General features: G+C 40.4%; 1 protein-coding gene and 1 long non-coding RNA gene across 7 annotated transcripts in view; one reads left to right on the plus strand and one right to left on the minus strand.

Moving 5' to 3' along the window:
- mast2 (microtubule associated serine/threonine kinase 2) overlaps window positions 1-19442 on the plus strand; it is a 323001-nt gene that overhangs the window by 285501 nt on the left and 18058 nt on the right. For all 6 annotated transcript variants that reach the window (XM_055641697.1, XM_055641698.1, XM_055641700.1 and 3 more), the window contains 5 exons: window positions 9923-10024; window positions 10492-10614; window positions 11059-11168; window positions 14419-14582; window positions 18091-18371. In XM_055641697.1, coding sequence (XP_055497672.1) covers window positions 9923-10024; window positions 10492-10614; window positions 11059-11168; window positions 14419-14582; window positions 18091-18371 — 780 coding nt within the window. The remainder of the gene's footprint in view (window positions 1-9922; window positions 10025-10491; window positions 10615-11058; window positions 11169-14418; window positions 14583-18090; window positions 18372-19442) is intronic.
- On the minus strand, window positions 3114-6332 carry LOC129700902 (uncharacterized). The gene is made up of 2 exons (XR_008724115.1): window positions 5901-6332; window positions 3114-3964 (listed from the first exon to the last, which is right to left on the minus strand). It is a non-coding gene; the product is annotated as an uncharacterized LOC129700902 (long non-coding RNA).

The raw sequence follows: 19442 nt of genomic DNA on the forward strand, positions 1-19442 counted from the left end.
TTTCAAGCCGCCCGCGCTACCTACCTAATCTACGCTAAAAATCTTCCATTCTGAAATCCGTAAATGTCCGAAATCCGACAAGTGTCTGGTCCCAAGGCTTTCGGATAAAAGGTTGTGCACCTGTATTAAGTTGCAAAAAATGTATGAGGTTGAGAACAAAGTGAATGTTTGTGATTGGTGGGGAGAGACTAAGTTTCTCCTGGTTACACAATGTTTTCAGTGCCATCTGTCATGTGAATTAAGGACATTTAGAGTGAGAGATAAAAACCATGCTAAAACTGTGAGATGCAGAAACTGTGCAGTTGGTAAAAATCTCAAAAACAAGAGAATGCCCAGCAGTTTAGACAGCACCTTTTAGAGAGAAACAACAATAAATTGTTATAGGTGGATAACCTTGCATCATAACTGGTTGGCCCTGACACAAACATGAAAGGCCAGTTATCTGGGAGTATTGAATTCATTATTCACCCTATAGGGTTGCAGAAGTCTGGATGTTTTTGAGTTATGTATGAATGTGGGAAGCAGCACTGTGTCAAAGGAAGAGTTAAAGGAAGAAGCCAGAGTCAGAAAAAAATAGGGAATTTTATATGTATCCGACAGAAAAGGAGACAACGTGTAGCTCAATGCAAGGTCCTGTATTTTAGGGCTATGTACCTTAGCAACTTCTATTATTAGAATAGTTAATGTGCATGTAAAGAATCTCTTGTGTATTATTTTGATAAAATTGATATATTATTTTTGAAAGCTTAATGTCTTCAGTAGTAGATATTAGAGGTTCATTCATCAAACGATGTTCCAAATATAACATTCAGACCTTTTACATAGAATTACAATTCAGAAACAGGTCATATTACTGTCATTCTGACCCTTATCCCTTTATTCACATTTCCTCCATCTTTCTTATTTATTGTTAAATCCAGACAGGTTGACCCTTCATTTGCACTCGCAGTGCATTTCTCAGCCACACAACATTCTGTTTAACAAAAATATATTCTCCAACTCTGCCCGCCATCACTTGTACCAAATCTGATAGTATTCAACAGCTTTAGTCTGCCTATTTCAACGAGGATATACAGTTATTTTCCAACACATTATTTAAAAGTGCTGTAAAGATTGATTGTAGAGCTTCAGTGAAATACTCGTCATGATTTTTTTTTCTTTTCTGGAAAAAGAAAGGTTGAGAGTTGATGTGAGGGTTGAAGTGATGAAACATGAGCTAAATAGATGTGTAAGCTTTGTTGCCATTAACACAATTAAAAATGTAGACCTATTTAGAAATTGTTCAGCAAAAATAAATTGGAAATGCAAGAGCATCTTTTTTACTAGAAGTGTTGGTGGTATAGGGAGCTTATTAGCAATATGGCTGTGAAATGGTAGCCCATAATAGGTTTCAAGGCAGAACTAAATAGGTTTTGACATTCGATGGAATTTGGGGTTAAATCCATGCAGAGAGTTCTGCAGCAAGGTAGAGCAGGGGGACTAGCAATCCGAAAATGTATTGTAGACTGGGCTGTGTTCAAAACTTGTGTTCTATTAAAGCAAATAAGGAAAAAATCTCTTTATGCATTTGCCAATAACTCGATACAATGAGTTCAATAAACTTTCCAGCACCTTTCCTAGATTCTAGCGTTAAATCAGCATTCTATTATCACTTTAACAAACAATATTTCATTGTGGGGTGGAGTTATTCCTTTCCTCAATCTTTTTTTTTTAAAAAGGCAAGATATTATCAGAAAATCGCAAAATGTTACCAGTTAAGTACTATATGTAGTGCTTTCAGCACAACTGATACTCTCTTTCTTTGCAACAAATAAGGAATACCTGAGGATAATAGTAGTAGACTTTAGGGAGACATTGGCATGCTATTTAATGGATGGTCAGATGACAGATTAAATTTAATGCAGTGAGGTGTGAAGTGTTGCATTTCATAAAAAGAACAAGAGACAACATGAACTGGAGGACATATTTCTAAAGGGTTCAAGAATAAAGAAATCTAGAGGTACAGTCTACCCTTGTTATTAAGGACCTCTTTATAACGGATTTCAGTTAAGCAAACTGAGATGTCCATTTGTGGTGGTGGTTGGTGGGCATCATACAGCGCAGCGGAAAGGTAATGGCGGGGAGAGAGCGAGCAACATAAAATGCTTGAAGAGCCTTGCATTGGGCCCGGTTTGCAATGAAAACACAACAAAGTGGGGTACAGACCCAGCATGAGCCACTGCACCAACATCATCTTGACAACACGTGTCTCAGTCGCCTGTTAATGGCGCGAGGCTCCCGTTCCACCACCCCCTGCTTCCACCAGATTACCCAATGATCTGGCACTACTGCCGTGCCTCTGGTTGTGGGAGCGGAGAGAACGAGCAGCATAAGGCAGCGTGAGTACCGGGCTTGACCTTGGATCACCTCGTGTGGGGCTGGTAAACTGCATCCACGGCCTGTGAATTCTCCCTGATTTAACCCCTCCCCCACCCCCCTCCCGGTGTCGTGCTCCTTCCCACCTACCCTTGGGTTAAACGTTAATATTTAATCCTCTTACTTGGTTATAGCAGATAATCGGCAATAACGCACATTATAACCCCCCCCCCCCCCCCCCCCCCCCGTAGTCCATTGTAATGAGGGTTTACTGTATATGTAAGTAGATTGTTAAAAATACGGCAGGCTTAAAATAAGCATATGGGATCCTGAGCCTTTTAGAGACAAAAATAAAGTACAAAAAAAGTAAGTTATGATGAAGCTTTATAAAACTAGAGTTCCACCATAACTGGTGTACTTTGCATGTTTCCAGTTGCACACGTCAGGAAACTTTAAAAGCTCTGGAGACGATGCAGCAGGGATTACCAAATAAAAAATGTAACTGCAGATACTGAAAATCTGAAATGAAACAGAATATACTGGAAACATTAGCAGGCAGGGCAATATTTGTAGAGAGAGAATTCATGTTTAAGATAAAAAAAACCCTTGATCAGAACTGGGCAAGAGAAAACAAAATAGTTGAAAAGTGAGTGTGAGGGATGAATGGACAAAGCAAAGATAATGCCCTGTATGGCCAAAGGTGACTTAGTGATATGCTGTTTGTGAGATTCAAAAATCACAAATGCTCTTGAGACAAATTCAGACAAAGAAGTGTTTTTATTAATTTCATATTCTGCAGAATAGGTGTCTCTCCTCTGATGTCCCCTGGAGGCACAAAGAAAATGGAGATGCTTTCTATCTTTATACCCTTCTTCACTGTGGTCACTACCTCAGGTCTCCCCATCGAGTTTCGTCCAATCATAACATAAAGCCCACATTCACACGAGAAAGTCCAGGAATGTCTCGGACCATTTCCTGACGTCAAGACTCCCAAGGCCTTCTGCTGAAGTTGTTATCTGTTTGCTACTTTTTATCTAGAATTTCTCTCTGTTCTGTATATTGTTACTTTATTCTACTAGCAGTCTGGCTTCTGCGGATAAGCTCATTTCTTTCTAAGTTATATTTTTCAGAGTTCTAGTATAATTCAATCATCCCTATTAACCCTTCTCTCACAATCCACCATTTTTCTTTTTGCTACGCATCTTTTGAATTATACTATATCTTCCTTTTCTAGTGCTAGCAGCAGATTCTTCGCCTCCCTATCCTCCTCTCGCTAGTCATACTGTGTTCTGAAGGCCAGCGCTGGGAATAATACAACATCCGAATAGGCACAAAGTCAATGGTTCCTTCCCTTCACGCACAGTCTACGGGCTGATATTGTCCGGTGGGGCCTCCACAGGACCCTTAAATCGGCTTGCGTGTGTCCACCCTTTTTTTTTTGTTCGTACTGCTGTCTCGGTGATTAATAACGCAAGGTAGGGTCCAGTCCACTTTGGTTGCAGCTTTTCTTCCTTCCATGATTTTACAAGATCCCAGTTCTCTGCTTTCACAGAATGGATTGGCAAGTCGAGATGGGGACTCTGTGCCAACAGCTCCTTGGTTTTTAATTCTGTAATAGAATGAGATACTGCCAGTAAACAGTTCCTTAAGAAAACATCATTACCATGGTGGGTATTCCTTCTATCTTTCCCAAATAATAAAAACCTAACTTGTTCAACCTTTCTCTGTATCTTAGTTGCTGAAACCCAGTCAACATTCTAATTGATCTCCTCTGTACTCTCTATTTTAACCTTTTTCCTATAATTATGCCTACCAAAATTATGCACCATACTCCACAATTGACCTCACCAATACCTTGTACAATTTAACATTACAACCCAACTTCTATACACAATGCTCTGATTTATAAAGGCCAACACACCAAAATCTTTCTTTACCATCCTTTCTACACGAGATTCCACCTTCAGGGAATTATACATAGTTGTTCCTAGATCCCTCTGTTCAACTTCATTCCTCAATTCACAATCATTTACCATGTAAGTCTAATTTGAATTTGTCCTGCCAAGTTGTATCACCTCACACTTATCAACATTAAATCCATCTGTCATGTTTCAACCCAGTCTTCCAAATGACCTAAATCTCTCTGTACATTTCCCAACAGTCACTTTTAATCCATCTTGCTATTCCTTACTAACCACTTCTTAACCAACCTTATTTCCTTTATTGAACTTTGTCAAAGGCCTTACTGAAGTTCACCACTTTAACCTCATCAATTTTCCTAATAACCTCTTTTAAGAAAAATCAAGATTAGTCAAATGTCACAATCACAAATCCATGCTAATTCTTCCTAATCCTATCCCACTTATCCAAATTCCTATAATATTGTCTTTAGTATCCTTTCCATTATTTCCCACCACTGATGTCAAACAAGTTCTTGTTAAAACTCTACTCTTCTTTGTCCTCCTGTTCAATTACCTCAGGGCTATTGTCTATTCGTACCTGTGGGCCAGCCCTCATGTAATTATTGAAATCGTACTAGGTATCTCAACCTTCTAAACGAACATCGGTCGGTGATTTAGAAAACTCATACATACACCTTGTCTTCAGGTTTAAAGGGTCCTTCTTCCTGGTCCATCTCCGACAGCTTTTACTTTACCTGTTCATAAATAGACTTGTATATCATTATTAACTGTTTCATATACTTTTTAAATTCTAATCGGTAACTGTTCCAAACTCGGTCCCTTGCAGGAACTTCTCCATTGTGTCACCTGCTGGTTAGTTTGCATGCAACATTTCTTCAGTGCCAATGGCAGAGCATTACACAAATCTTATTTATTTTAACCTTCAATGTTCCATTTATTCTTTTCATCAAATGAAAACAATCCGTTGTCAAAGCTGATTTCTGTAGGTTTACCAAACCTCTTGATTACCTTATTCAACATAAACGACACTACAGTGCTCATACCTAAATCGATTCAGACTTACCCTGGACATCTCTTCCAGATGCTGTTTCAGCTGCTTTGTCTGCATTTTAATTTAACTTCTTTGACATGTACTTTTTCCATTTAACCATACAATTTCAAAATTCCCAATCTAGTCTGAACTATATCCTACCTTTCCCAAGGTCATCATCTGCTGTCTTATATTCTGAAGTATTTCTCTCTCTTCACTTGTGGAACAAACCAACAAATTGTCCACATCAACAAATACTTTCTAAGGGTATACCATATAACCATATATCGAACCTGCCTCCACCACCTTCACTGGAAGCTCATTCCACACAGCTACCACTCTCTGAGTAAAGAAGTTCCCCCTCAACTTTCAACTCTGCCTTTCCCATCTAATTTAAAAAACCTACCTCATCCTAGCCTTTCTTGACATCCTTCCTTAAATCCCTTTCTCTCTCTTGGGAACCCCAGTCCTGTTAGGGCTTATAATCTCCAGATTAATTTCACTCCTGATAGGACTTTGAGGAAAAGTCCCCCAAGACATGTATTATTGGCATGTAATTCTCTGGCCCCGCTTGGTTCCCTCATAGGACTCACTTGTGTCAGTTCATCACTTATTTCAGTCTTTTCAACCAGGGGCCTTGTTCATTGACATTGACCGCAGAGACCAACTGTTTGCTGAATCGGGGGTTGGAAATAAATGACAATCCCACCACCTCCTTCAATTCTGCTTGACTTTAAGAAGAATGACTTCCACCACAATAGTTCATAATATAATGTCCACATGCCTTCTTTTTCTTGTCCATTTTCAACTCTCCACCTTTTCATTCCCCTTTGTTCCTTGGGGTTCACCTTAAGTGGGTAACATTTGCTGGAGTGAGGGGCCTGCATACCCTCGGTCATGACGGCATCCAACCAGAAGATGGCACTGTAGCCGGTAAGTTTGTGAGCGGCGGCCATGTTTGTAGTCTTTTGTCGGCCCGGTTGTAACAATTTACATCATCTTTATCTGACACTTAGTGGTTCCCACTACTTCCTCTCAGTGTATAGTTTATGGGTGGTTCAAATCTTTCATCTGGCATGACACCTAGTCGTCCCACACTTTTACTGGTCTCTCTCTTTCATGGCCAATCTCGTCTCAACATTCTCCTCCCTCTCATCTCCTTCCTTTCCCCATCAGGGATATAGGGTGAAGCATTTTTATTTATTATTTATTTTAATTTTTTATTTTTATTTTTTTTAGCCCTCTCAGTTTATGGGTGCCCCAAGGGATAATCTGTCATCCTGTCGTCTCCTACTTCTGTCTCTCTCTCTCTCTCTCTCTCTCTCTCTCTCCTCTCTCTCTCTCTCTCTCTCTCTCTCTCTCTCTCTCTCTCTCTCTCTCTCTCTTTTCTCTCTCTCTCTTCTCTCTCTCTCTCTCTTTCCTCTCTCCCTCTCTCTTTCCTCTCTCTCTCTCTCCCTTTCTCTCTCTCTCTCTCTCTCTCTCCTCTCTCTCTCTCTCTCCTCTCTCCCTCTCTCTCTCTCCTCTCTCTCTCTCTCTCTCTCTCTCTCTCTCTCCCTCTCTCTCTCTCTCTCTCTCCTCTCTCTCTCTCTCTCTCTCTCTCTCTCCCTCTCTCTCTCCTCTCTCTCTCCTCTCTCTCTTTCTCTCTCTCTCTCTGTTTCTCAACTTGAATGTCTACCATAAAACAACAAACCATAAAAGCTGGTCATGTTTCATCAATTAACTTATTTCCAATTATTTCAATCCATATTCACCATTATTTTAAATGTCCAATTCCTAGCACTAGTAACAATTTTCCAAATTAACTTTACTAACAAGAAATCTAAAAGAACATCAAGAAACGATTAAAAGAAAATCAAAAGCTGATTTTTACAACTTCCCTTTTTCAGGTTACGAGGATACAAAGGGTTAATTGTACAGCTTGTTCGCAATCCAATTTGAACTACAGTGAAAATACTCGCTCCCGCCACTGTGTTCAATTTTACAACTTGCTCATTCCAACCTTTCATCTTACAACCATTCGTTCCAAACCGGTTTTTACATACAAATCACATTCGTTCCATTCTTACTTCAAATAGATTATTCATTTTATATTTTCTCCCTGTCCTGCACTGTTGTCCCTGGCCTTTGCCGTCTTCTTATCTGCTAATTTCGGGAGTAACTCCCTCATCATGCTGTCTCTCTCTGTTCCTTATTTGCTGTTTTTCTACTGCCTGCAACATAATCTTTACTACTTGTTTTTCACTTCTGTGAAAAGGAATTGATCTAACTGTTCTTGTCAGACCTAAAGAATCTTCAAGGAGGCTATTTAACAAACCCCCTTCCCCCTCAGGGTCCTCTCCTAGGTACCTCCCTCGGGGGTCTAATTTCAACCGAACTTATCTTCCCCTTCTGCCCTTTGACTCCCCGTCCTGTTGGCCGGGTGATTTTCGTCCACCCCGGCCCCTGTCTCTCTTTCCTTTGGGTATTTTGGCCCCCTCCGGCTCTGCATTTGTCCCAACGGACTATACCTTATCATGTTGGCTTCTCCAACCCCTGGGTATTTCCTGCCCTCCAGGGTCCAGCATTTGCCCCAACGGACTATTGGGCAGAATGCGGGGATTTGGCCCACAGCCTTTTCCCCTCCCTTTTTCTAAACACCGTGTTTAATTACCTTATTTATCATCATCATATTCTTAATACCATGTTCATCATATTCTCAATACAGTGTTCATCATACCTGCCTTGCCCGTACAAGGTCTTTCCACAATCGCCCAGGAAGTACTTTATTAGTCATTGTTCCTACCTGGGTTCTGTGCACAGAAATTGCTCGATTGATTTTTCACGATTTCCAACTACTCCCACTTCTTTGCCGAGTCTCTGTGTGGTCCGGATACTACTGCTTAAACAGCTGATGGCAAGCAAGGAGTCTGAGACTGCTGAACTCAGCAAGGTGCACCTTCCCTTTGTCCGTCTACTCCCGTCAGCTGTCTAGAGTATTGGATCTCGGAACGAGCCCCCAAGTTGTGAGATTCAAAAATCACAAATGCTCTTGAGACAAATTCAGACAAAGAAGTGTTTTTATTAATTTCATATTCTGCAGAATAGGTGTCTCTCCTCTGATGTCCCCTGGAGGCACAAAGAAAATGGAGATGCTTTCTATCTTTATACCCTTCTTCACTGTGGTCACTACCTCAGGTCTCCCCATCGAGTTTCGTCCAATCATAACATAAAGCCCACATTCACACGAGAAAGTCCAGGAATGTCTCGGACCATTTCCTGACGTCAAGACTCCCAAGGCCTTCTGCTGAAGTTGTTATCTGTTTGCTACTTTTTATCTAGAATTTCTCTCTGTTCTGTATATTGTTACTTTATTCTACTAGCAGTCTGGCTTCTGCGGATAAGCTCATTTCTTTCTAAGTTATATTTTTCAGAGTTCTAGTATAATTCAATCATCCCTATTAACCCTTCTCTCACATGTTTATGAAATTATCCAACGAACATATCAATGAAGGAGGTTAGAAAATGAGAAAACAAATAAAGCCGTGCTTTGCAGGCCAGAACTGTGGTTGAGATCTAACTCCCAATGGAGAATGTTAAAAATCTCCAGCATATCAGATAATGTCTATGGAAAAGTGAATAAATATTACAAATAGATATCCTTGCAGTGGAATTGGCCTGTTCAGATATAAAGAGAGTTACTTGAAATTGTTGAACTCCTGTCACTTCTCCATCCCAACACCATTCTGAACTCTCTGTTGCCTCAATAAGGTCCAACATAAGCTTCATGAACAAGACCACATTCAACACTCTTCTGTTCTGATCAGGGGATATTAATCTAAAATGTTAACTCTGTTTTGCAAGTGTTGGCTGATCTGCTTAGTGTCTTCTGTTAAGTTAGGGATCAGAGGCTGTATTTATCCTTTGTGTAGGAATGAATGCAAAGGGATTGTTAGATGTGTTTAAAAATCATGACGTTTATTGGCAAGGAAGATAAATAGAAACTGTTTCCATTGGCATAGGGGTCAAGAACTAGAATGAAGGTGGTGGTAAAAATGATACATGGAAAAATATTTGTACAAGAAAGTGATTAGTGTCTGGAACATATTGCCAGAAGCCCAGCAGTTGAAGCAGCTTCAAATGCAATATTTAAAAGGGATTTGGATAGGTATCTGAAGGGAAAGAATTTGCAAGGCTATTTGGAGCAGGCAAGGGAGGGGAACTAAGTAGATTAACGGTGCAATGAGGCAGAGTGTGGTCAGCAGACTGAATGTAACCATTCTGTGGATCATTTCACCCTCTGAACTGAAGTATTAACAAATGAACACATGACATTAGGAGTTTTTTTTTTACACGGGGCATTGTGGGAACATGGAATATTTACCAGAAGCAAATTGGCCATGCGTTTTGAGGAGAAAATGAAAATGAAAAATATACAGAAATAGCACATTTAAAACATGTAGTGGGAAAATATAAAGTGAAATGTGTGGATTGTTTATCTACCAAGAATAAAAAGCTGGGGGAATTTATGGTTTGATTGGTTTAATTTTGAATGTAATTTTATAATTAGATATTGCAGTTTGTAATTACTATTTTCATATGAAACGTTGTATTGTTAATGGTTTGTTTTAATGCTCAGATCAGATAGCTTGGCCCGATGGAGATGATGCATTACCACCAGATGCTGAGGACCTCATCGCAAAACTATTGAGGCAAAATCCATTAGAACGCCTGGGTACAGGTAATGATTAGCATTTACTCTTGATATATTGTAAGTGCACTTATCAAATTAATTAAAATGAGCTAGAATCTAAGATTCTTGAATGTTAACCTTTCGTAAAATTAAAACGTTTCAGTTCACTTACATCTTCTGCGTTCCTCTGAGTTGTCTTGTGATATTATTCCTATTTTTGCTCCCTTTTAAGTTGTTGACTAGAAAATTGCAATTTTCTTATATTTTTCATTAATGAATTGTTAAATTACAAGTGTGTACATATCTACAAGTAAATATATAAAATATGTATGCACGTGTTAGCTTATCGCAGACAGAAAATTACCCCAGTATATTAATTGTTTTTTAAATTAAAACAAAGCATGCATGCATGACTTGTGAGGGAAGCTGTAGTGTTATGAAATACACAGTATCGCAATAAGGAATTATGATAGATAGACTTGAATCAGCACAAATCTCTATTTTCTTCTCCTCAGGAAGTGCCTACGAAGTTAAACAACATCGGTTCTTCTCAGATTTGGATTGGAATAGTCTTCTCCGTCAGAAGGCAGAATTTATACCTCAGCTTGAGTCAGAAGATGATACCAGTTACTTTGATAGTAAGTAGGACTTAGAAATCTGGCACTTAGATTGAAATGTTAATGAAAATCCTTCATTGTCTCCTTTTTGTTTCATTGCTTCTTACTAGATTACACATAGTAAGAGTACTAGCTATTACACTAACAATAAATGAATAATGTTTAAGGCTAAAGAGGGTCATACTTGCTCGTTTGACAAATAAAATGTTGACCAAAATCCGTATTCCATATTTTTACATTACAGTTTAACATTACTACTCAGTCATTTTATTTAATCAGTGCATATGTTTTTTGGGATGATCAGTTAAATAAAGGCACTAACACGTGTGAAGGATCAGTTTTGACATCCACAGCGAAAATTAAGCAACACTCGTGATGTTTAGAATTGAAATGATGCATGCAAAAGGCGGTTATTTGGTCATAATGTTAGTTCTCATTTTTGATGCAGTACCATTTTTGTTATAGCCCGTTCTGACCGGTACCACCATCTTGATTCTGATGAAGAAGATGACACCAATGACGATGAACATGTAGAAATTAAACAGTTCTCATCATGTTCACCAAGATTCAGCAAGGTATATTCATTGTCTAAATTCATGAATACGAAGTTTACTGCAGGTTTCTTTTTTCTCGGTGTTCACAGCAGACATATACATAACTGAACACTTTTAACCACACTGTGTAAATTATAGACGTAACAATGCTGTATGTTTGTGAATGGAGAGATTGAGGGAGATGGTGAGAGCGTAGATAGGTGAATTTCAGAGTCAGAGTCAGAGTCAATTTATTTGTCATTTGGACCCCTGGAGGTCCAAACGAAATGCCGTTTCTGCAGCCATGCATTACACACAAATAGACCCCAGACACAACACAATTACATTTAACATAAACATCCATCACATAACTGTGATGGAAGGCCAAATAGACTTATCTCTCCACTGCACTCTCTCCCCCCCGATGTCAGAGTCAAAGTCATAGCCCCCGGCTGGCGATGGCGATTGTCCCGCGGCCATTAAAGCCACGCCGGGTGGTGCGAGGTCGCACACCGGGTCTTGGTGTTAGAGCCCCCGGTGTGCGCTCGCAGAGTCCGCGGCCATTCCAGCCGCACGGGGCAGTGATGTAGGCCCCGCTCCAGGAGCTCTTCGACCCCGCAACTCGGGCGGGAGAAGTCGCCGCCGCAGAAGCCCCGAAAAGCTGTCTCCCCTCAGGGAGCCGTGGGCTCGGCGCCGTCGTCCGCAGACCTGTAGCAGCCTCCGACTCTCCGGCAGCAGCCGGATTTCTAATCAAATCAGATTATTTCATAATCTTTCTTTCCCTAAAAGTTCAGTTTGATTCAGTTCTATTTTCACAATCACATAATAGCAATATATTGTCAAACAATCTAATAAAATAAAGGTACAATATCGATATTTGGGGAAAAAAGGCATCAAATTCTGTCAATGTCATAATTTCTTAATATAACCAATGACATCAAAACCAGATTAATTGGATTTTTAGTTGATCGTTGGTCTGCAAAAGTGTAAATTGTTCTTTAAAGTGTATTTCTTAGTATGCAAATCACTTTGTGGTTCATTTAGACCAAGGGAAAAATGCTAAAACGGTCAGAGAATGCTTCTCTTATTAATGCATTCAGAAAATTAATTGTGACTGAATCAGCTACAATGCTACTGTAATTTACTGCAAATTGTAAATACCTTGAAATGCCAATTATCCAGCCTGGTGTATAGTTTCTAATTGATATAAAAGTTAATCCTTCAACACAGTTTAACATGCAATGAACTCAGTGTAGGTATAATGGCCTGGAAGTTTAAATAGTGTGATGTGTTTACTTTATGCATTTTGCAATAGCATGAAATGTGTAATATTAATCACTAAAGGACCTGTCCCACGGCAAATTTTTCGGCGACTACCGGCATCATTGACTGATGTATCATGTCACTGAAAAATACGTGGCGTGATGCGGCATGACGACGTATGACGCGATGGTGACGAGGCGTGATGACATGTGACACGGCGTTATGACGTATGACGCGTGGTGTTTTCTCAAATGTCGCAGCCACTTTTTTGTCCCCGCTGGATTTTGAAATGTTCAAAATCTTTTGCCGACACTTTTATGACGTCGGCAAAATCGCCAAGTGGAACAGGCCCTTAAGCATGATCAGCATTCCCAATACAAAGCATGTTAAAGTGCAGGTCACTACCAAAAATTACAACTGTTTTGACAGTGGATTTGAGACCCATCTGTGAACCTTACCTTTACTGTCTAAAGGTCACAAGCATGGTTTAAATAAAAAAAATATGAAGCACTTTCAATAGTGAGCTGAAATGCTAAAAAAGACTTTTATTATTTTCAGTCATGTTTCCACGTTAGTATTTTAATGTGCAGTCATTGGCCTGTACCTTGCTGATAAACACTGGAAATTTAAAAAAATCCCATTTAAAAGGAAGAAGACAAGAACCTACTTCCTTGCATTGCCAAAAGCAGAAGTGAGAGAGTAGCAGGATCTTGTTGTGATTCCCAGATTTTACATTGGGGACCTGCTTCAAATTAAAGGTCCATTTGCTTTCAGTGGCAATTGTTGGTCTGGAGGTAAAAAGGTTTAATTTTATTTTGTTTATCTTTGTTTTTAGAATATTTTAATTTAAAATGTGTTTCTATGGCATTGACTTAATTTTTAACGATTATATGTTTCACTGTTGGAAACATTAAAACATGTAAAACTGACTGAGCTTTGACAGTCTGGCAATGATGGAGGGGCAGAGTTTTAGAAACAGAAAAAAAATAGGTGTAGGAGGAGGCCATTTGGCCCTTCGAGCCAGCACCACCATTCATTGTGATCATGGCTGATCACCCACAATCAGTAACCCATGCCTGCCTTCCCCACATATCCCTTGATTCCGCTATATATTGAGCTCTATTTAACTCTTTTAAATTCATCCAGTGAATTGGCCTCTGTTGCCTTTTGTGGCAGAGAATTCTACAAATTCACAACTCTGGGTGAAAATGTTTTTTTCTCATCTCAGTTTTAAATGGCCTCACCTTTATTCATAGACTGGCCACTGGTTCTGGACTCACCCAACATTGGGAACATTTTTCCTGCATCTACCTTGTCCAGTGCTTTATAATTTTATATGTTTCTATAAGATCCCCTCTCATCTTTCTAAATTCCAGTGAATACAAGCCCAGTCTTTCCAATCTTTCCTCGACGACAATCCCGCCATCCCGGGGATTAACCTCGTGAATTACTGTCTCAATAGCTAGGATGTCCTTCCTCAAATTAAGAGACCAAAACTGCACACAATACTCCAGATGTGGTCTCACCAGGGCCCTGTACAACCGCAGAAGAACCTCTTTACTCCTTTACTGATTGTCAATGTTTTTCTGGCATTTTATATGTTGTGGGGCCTCTGCACCGTTTGACCTCGCTGTTGGAGCCCAGGACTCTTCAAGCCAACAACATACGTCCCTGTACCTAAACAGTATCAGTGTGAGTGAATGGGCATTGTGGAATGCAGGCCAGAGTCCGCAGGATTTAACCAATAATATTTTGTTGCGAGCAGTCAATAGAAAATGTAAAATCTGGAAATCACAGCAACATCCTGCTACTCTCTCAGTAAATTGGTTGATAATTATTTATAATTAGGAAATTTGGTTCTGTACAGGTATGTAGGGCAAATTTATTGTCACTTGTGGGATATTACATTTTAGCTAAAGGAATTTGCTTGTCTTAAAGTTTTAGTCTGAATTTCTGCAACTATTAATTGTAAATTGAAATCCATTATTGCTCAGAGACGCAATAACTAATAAGTCTCCTGACCTTTTAGGTTTACAGTAGCATGGAACGACTTACATTGCATGAAGAGAAGAAAACACCACCCCCAAACAAGCGCAGTTTCAGTGAAGAGAAGGAGGACAGAACAGACAGGTTGGATGGGCTCAGTGGTCTGAAGACACGAGACAGGAGCTGGATAATTGGTTCTCCTGAAATGTGAGTTAACTGCCCTCTGTCAAATTGAAAGTAAAATAGGCTATGTAATATACTGTCACCACAGAGAAGAAAATGATTGATTAGTGCTTGTATTTGTACAAAATTTACAGGAATATCTGTTGGTAATGATCACCTTTGGGACTGAGTGAATTGTGTCTCAAGAATAGTGTGAATTGGTTAGAATTGATGTTGAAATCAAATTATCTGGACAGGAGAGAATAGTACTTGCTGTCTGCAGCCCCTGTTGAAGTCTAATAACATCAGGTCAAAAACGGGCAAGAGATCCCTCCTCTTGATTACCTCTCACTGTTTTCTGGCATCCAATTAATTTGTGCTTCTTCAAACAGCACTTGGAAGTACTGAAAGTAGCACAGCACAAGATACAGAATGTAGTCTGGTAGAGGATCACTATGTCCACACCAGGAGTTGCTGGTATCACCACCACCATATAACCATATAACAATTACAGCACGGAAACAGCACTTTGATTGGCTAGGTAATATACATTGCCCTCCATAATGTTTGGGACAAAGACCCATCATTTATTTATTTGCCTCTGTACTCCACAATTCAAGCAGTCATTGCATGCAAAGGATATGCAACAAAATACTAAACACGACTACTTTCATTTACATTACATTGCTGTGTCCCAAACATTATAGTGCCCTGAAATGGGGGGGACTGTGTATAAACACTGCTGTAATTTCTACATGGTGAAACCAAAATGTATAAAAATGGCCTTTAGTAAAATCTGACAATGTGCGCTTTAACCACATGTGATTTTTTTTTTCCCATTACAAATCTCAAATTGTGGCGTACAGAGGCAAATAAATAAATGACGGGTCTTTGTCCCAAACATTATGGAGGGCACTGTTGGTGGGGGGGAGGGAGGAGAAGGGACAGGGAGAAATGGGAGAGCACAGGGAAGGGGGGAAGTTCTATATTAGTTACCTAAAGTTAGATAATTCAATTTTCATACCGTTGGGTTGTAAGCCATAAAAGTGTAGAATTCAATGTAGCTTGTTCCCCGCCCGCGTTTTCCCTCTCTTCCCTGTGCCCCAGCTGGATGTGCACTTCTTCAAAAGTAATGTGATATACAAGCAGCTTAGATATCAAAGAGCATCGGAGATGACCTCATTCTTTATGGAACGGGGGTTCCCCTCTACGAATATAGATGAGGCTCTCACCATGGTCTCTTCTATACCCCGTAACTCTGCTCTCACTCCCCATCCCCCCCACTCGTAACAAGGGCAGAGTCCCTCTTGTCCTCACCTTCCACCCTATCAGCCGTCACATACAACAAATAATCCTCCGACATTTTCGCCACCTCTACCGGGATCCCACCACTGGCCACATCTTCCCATCTCCTCCCCTTTCAGCTTTCTGCAGAGACCGCTCCCTCCATAACTCCCTGGTCAATTTGTCCCTTCCCACCCAAATCACCCCCTCCCCTGGTACATTCCCATGCAACCGCAGGAAATGCTACACTTGTCGCTTTACCTCCCCCACTGACTCCATCCAAGGATAAACTGTCTTTCCAAGTGCGGCAGAGGTTCACCTGCACCTCTTCCAACCTCATCTATGGCATCCGCTGCTCTAGGTGTCAGCTGTTCTACATCGGTGAGACCAAGCGTAGGCTTGGTGATCGCTTCGCCCAACACCTCCGCTCAGTTCGCAATAACCAACCTGATCTCCCGGTGGCTCAGCACTTCAACTCCCCCTCCCATTCTGAATCTGACCTTTCTATCCTGGGCCTCCTCCATGGCCAGAGTGAGTCCCACCGTAAATTGGAGGAGCAGCACCTCATATTTCGCTTGGATAGTTTACACCCCAGCGGTATGAACAATGACCTCCAATTTCAGATAGTCCTTGCTTTCGCCCTCTTTCCCCTCCCCTTCCCAGATCTCCCACAGCCCACTGTCTCCGCCTCTTCCTTTCTTCTTACCCCCCCCCCCCACCCCCACATCAGTCTGAAGAAGGGTCTCGACCCGAAACGTCACCTATTCCTTCACTCCATAGATGGTGTCTCACCCGCTGAGTTTCTCCAGCATTTTTGTCTACCTGCGATTTTCCCTGCATCTGCAGTTCCTTCTTAAACAACTAGATGTCTAAGAGGGTTTGGTTTGAGAAATCATGTAGAAACAGTGCCTCACAAAGTATAGTAGAAAGGTCATTCAGCCCATCGAGTCTACTCCGCCATTTAATCATGGCTGATCTCTGCCTCTTAATCCTTTTTCCTGCCTTCTCCCTATAACACTTGACACCCATTTTAATCACAAATTTGTCTATCTCTACCTTAAAAAATATCCACTAATCTAGCCTCCACAGCCTTCCACAGATTAACTACCCAAAAAGAAGTGCTTCCTCACCTCCTTTCTAAAGGGCCTGCCCCACGGTGGCGACCTAATTTGCGAGTTTAGAAGAGTTTGCGCTCGACTCAAACTCGCAGCATGGTTGACACGTGGTCCTAGGAGTTGACACTAGGTCACTGTAACTCTCCTTCATCGAGTGAAGTTCCCGCATACTCGCTGAAAATGTTTCCGCGAGTAAAAATTGGTCGGCATGGTTCTTTGAACTCGTAGTGCAGTGAAGTTGGGTCGCTATGTAGTTATAGGCAGTCGAGGGTAGCCGTAGATTGGCACATTGGAGTTTTCAGAACCAAGGAAACCCGACCTTGTTAATGGTAATGTTAAATGCCCGCTAAACTTTATTGAAAGTTTTCTGGCTTCTTAAAAGTGTCTCCACTCCTTGTCCCCACCCTCCCTCCCCCCCCCCCCCCTTCTCTCCCCTTCTCTCTCCCCTTCTCTCTCCCCTCTCTCCCCTTCTCTCCCCCCTCCCCCGCCCCACGCGCTCTCTAAAGGACTTACGCTATGCCAGCCGTCTTTTACCTTCCTGTTCACTGCGGGTGTGAATTTCAGACAGCGCTCCCCCGCTTTGCCTGGCCCCCGTCTTTGCGATATGTTTGTGTGTGTTGACGGTCGATCCAGCTCGCGATTTCATTGGTGACGGTCGATCCAGCTCGAAGTTTTTCAGGCGAGTGCCCTTGAGCTTGAAGGTCGAAGAAAGTCGCTGAAAAGTCGCTCGCTAGTGGGACAGGCACTAAATAATGGGGTCTTTATGTATGAAAGCAAGAGTGTTTTTTTTCTAGTTACAGGTATTTCACTATGAGGTTACCCTAATTGGCTTGATGGGTCAAGTCAAGAGAGAGTCATGAGTGTTTTATTGTCATATGTCCTAAATAGACCAATGAAATTCTTACCTGCAGTAGCACAACAGAATATGTAAACATAGTACACTGTAAACAATATAATAAACGAGAGAAATAAAAGTTCAGTGTGTGCAAACATGTGTATACAGAAAAAACAATAATAAAGCAATAATAGTCTGTAGTTCAGAGCTTATTTGAGGTTGCAGTGTTTGTCATATTCAATGGTGCATAAAAACATGTTACTTTATGTAATTTTATGCCTGATTCATGGCTTCCTAACACCTGAAAATCTTCCCTCAGTATCAGGAAGCGCATGTCATTGTCAGAATCATCTCACACGGAGAGTGATTCCAGCCCTCCACTAACCGTGAGGCGCCGTTGCTCAACGCTGATAGAGATGCCACGCTTTTCGATATCTGCAGACGAAGAAGGAAAGAAGCAGCAAACAACCAGAACGTGGGAAGATGCATCGTTAACTATTCCAGAACAGCCGACAGAGAAAGATCTCACTCTGCAGGTGGATGTTAGCCCTGCCACACCTGCCTCAACAATCAGCAATATCAGCAGCTCGACTTTGACTGGTAATATACATCCTTCAAAAATGCTTCAAAGAACTGTAGATCAGCAATTATTGTTATTCTTTATTCCAGAATGTGAATGATAATGGTTAATGCCCATCGTTAAATACTGAGAGCATTATGAGTTACCTAGGTAATGCATATATGGAATCAAGCAGGTCATACCAGAGAAAAAAAATAAAGATACTTTAGTTGATTGCACAAAGCACTCTTAACAAGATAGAAATAATGGCACATGATCATGAGGGAGAAGTTTGTTTGAATTAACTAGAAGGAAACGTCAGAGTACAGATTGTAAGAATAGACTGAGTTGTCAAAATGTGTTACTTATGATTGGAAGGATTTACACAGAATATGAAGTGATTAAGAGTTGATCAAGTGATTTGAATTTAATGTGGAGAGTATTTTGGGACCTTTGCTACTTGTGTTACAGCTCTGGAGAGCATGAGGAGGAAATAGGACATTGAATACTTGAGATAGTTAGTAATACTAGAGTTTAAATGATCAGTGAAACAAATGAGATTGGAAATTATATTAATAAAATGAAGGTAATTAGGAAAAAGGATAGTGGAAGTATGACGATAATATATACAGAAAATATTGTACTATAAACTTGTGAGAGGTTCCTCACAATTCATGGGAAGAAAGGACACATCTGTTGCACTTTGTTGACTTAATTATAGCTAATCAAATTGTCACAAAAAATTACCTTTGCAGGCTTTGAGCCCCAAAACCTCATGTTGCAAATATTGAAATATTTGTTTAGTTATTTTTTGCAATTTTTCTTGTATATCTCACTTTTAATCCAATCTATCTTGATTTTTGTACATGATTTGGCATCTACATTTTTTAGTTTACATTCTGTGTTTCTCAGTAAGATTCTTGAGATCTGTTTGGTTAATTTAGATCTGAGGTATATTTAATTGCCCAATTTATATTGTTCTAAAATTTCCAAATTTTCAATTACGACAAGTTCTTGTTGAAAATCCAAATGTCCATGGATGTGGATGGGCGACATAAAAACAGAATTATCCAGAAATACTCAGCAGGTCAAGCAACTTTTGTGGAGAGAGA

Source organism: Leucoraja erinacea, chromosome 10, assembly GCF_028641065.1.
Source record: "Leucoraja erinacea ecotype New England chromosome 10, Leri_hhj_1, whole genome shotgun sequence".
In the NCBI taxonomy this organism is placed as follows: Eukaryota; Metazoa; Chordata; class Chondrichthyes; order Rajiformes; family Rajidae; genus Leucoraja; species Leucoraja erinaceus.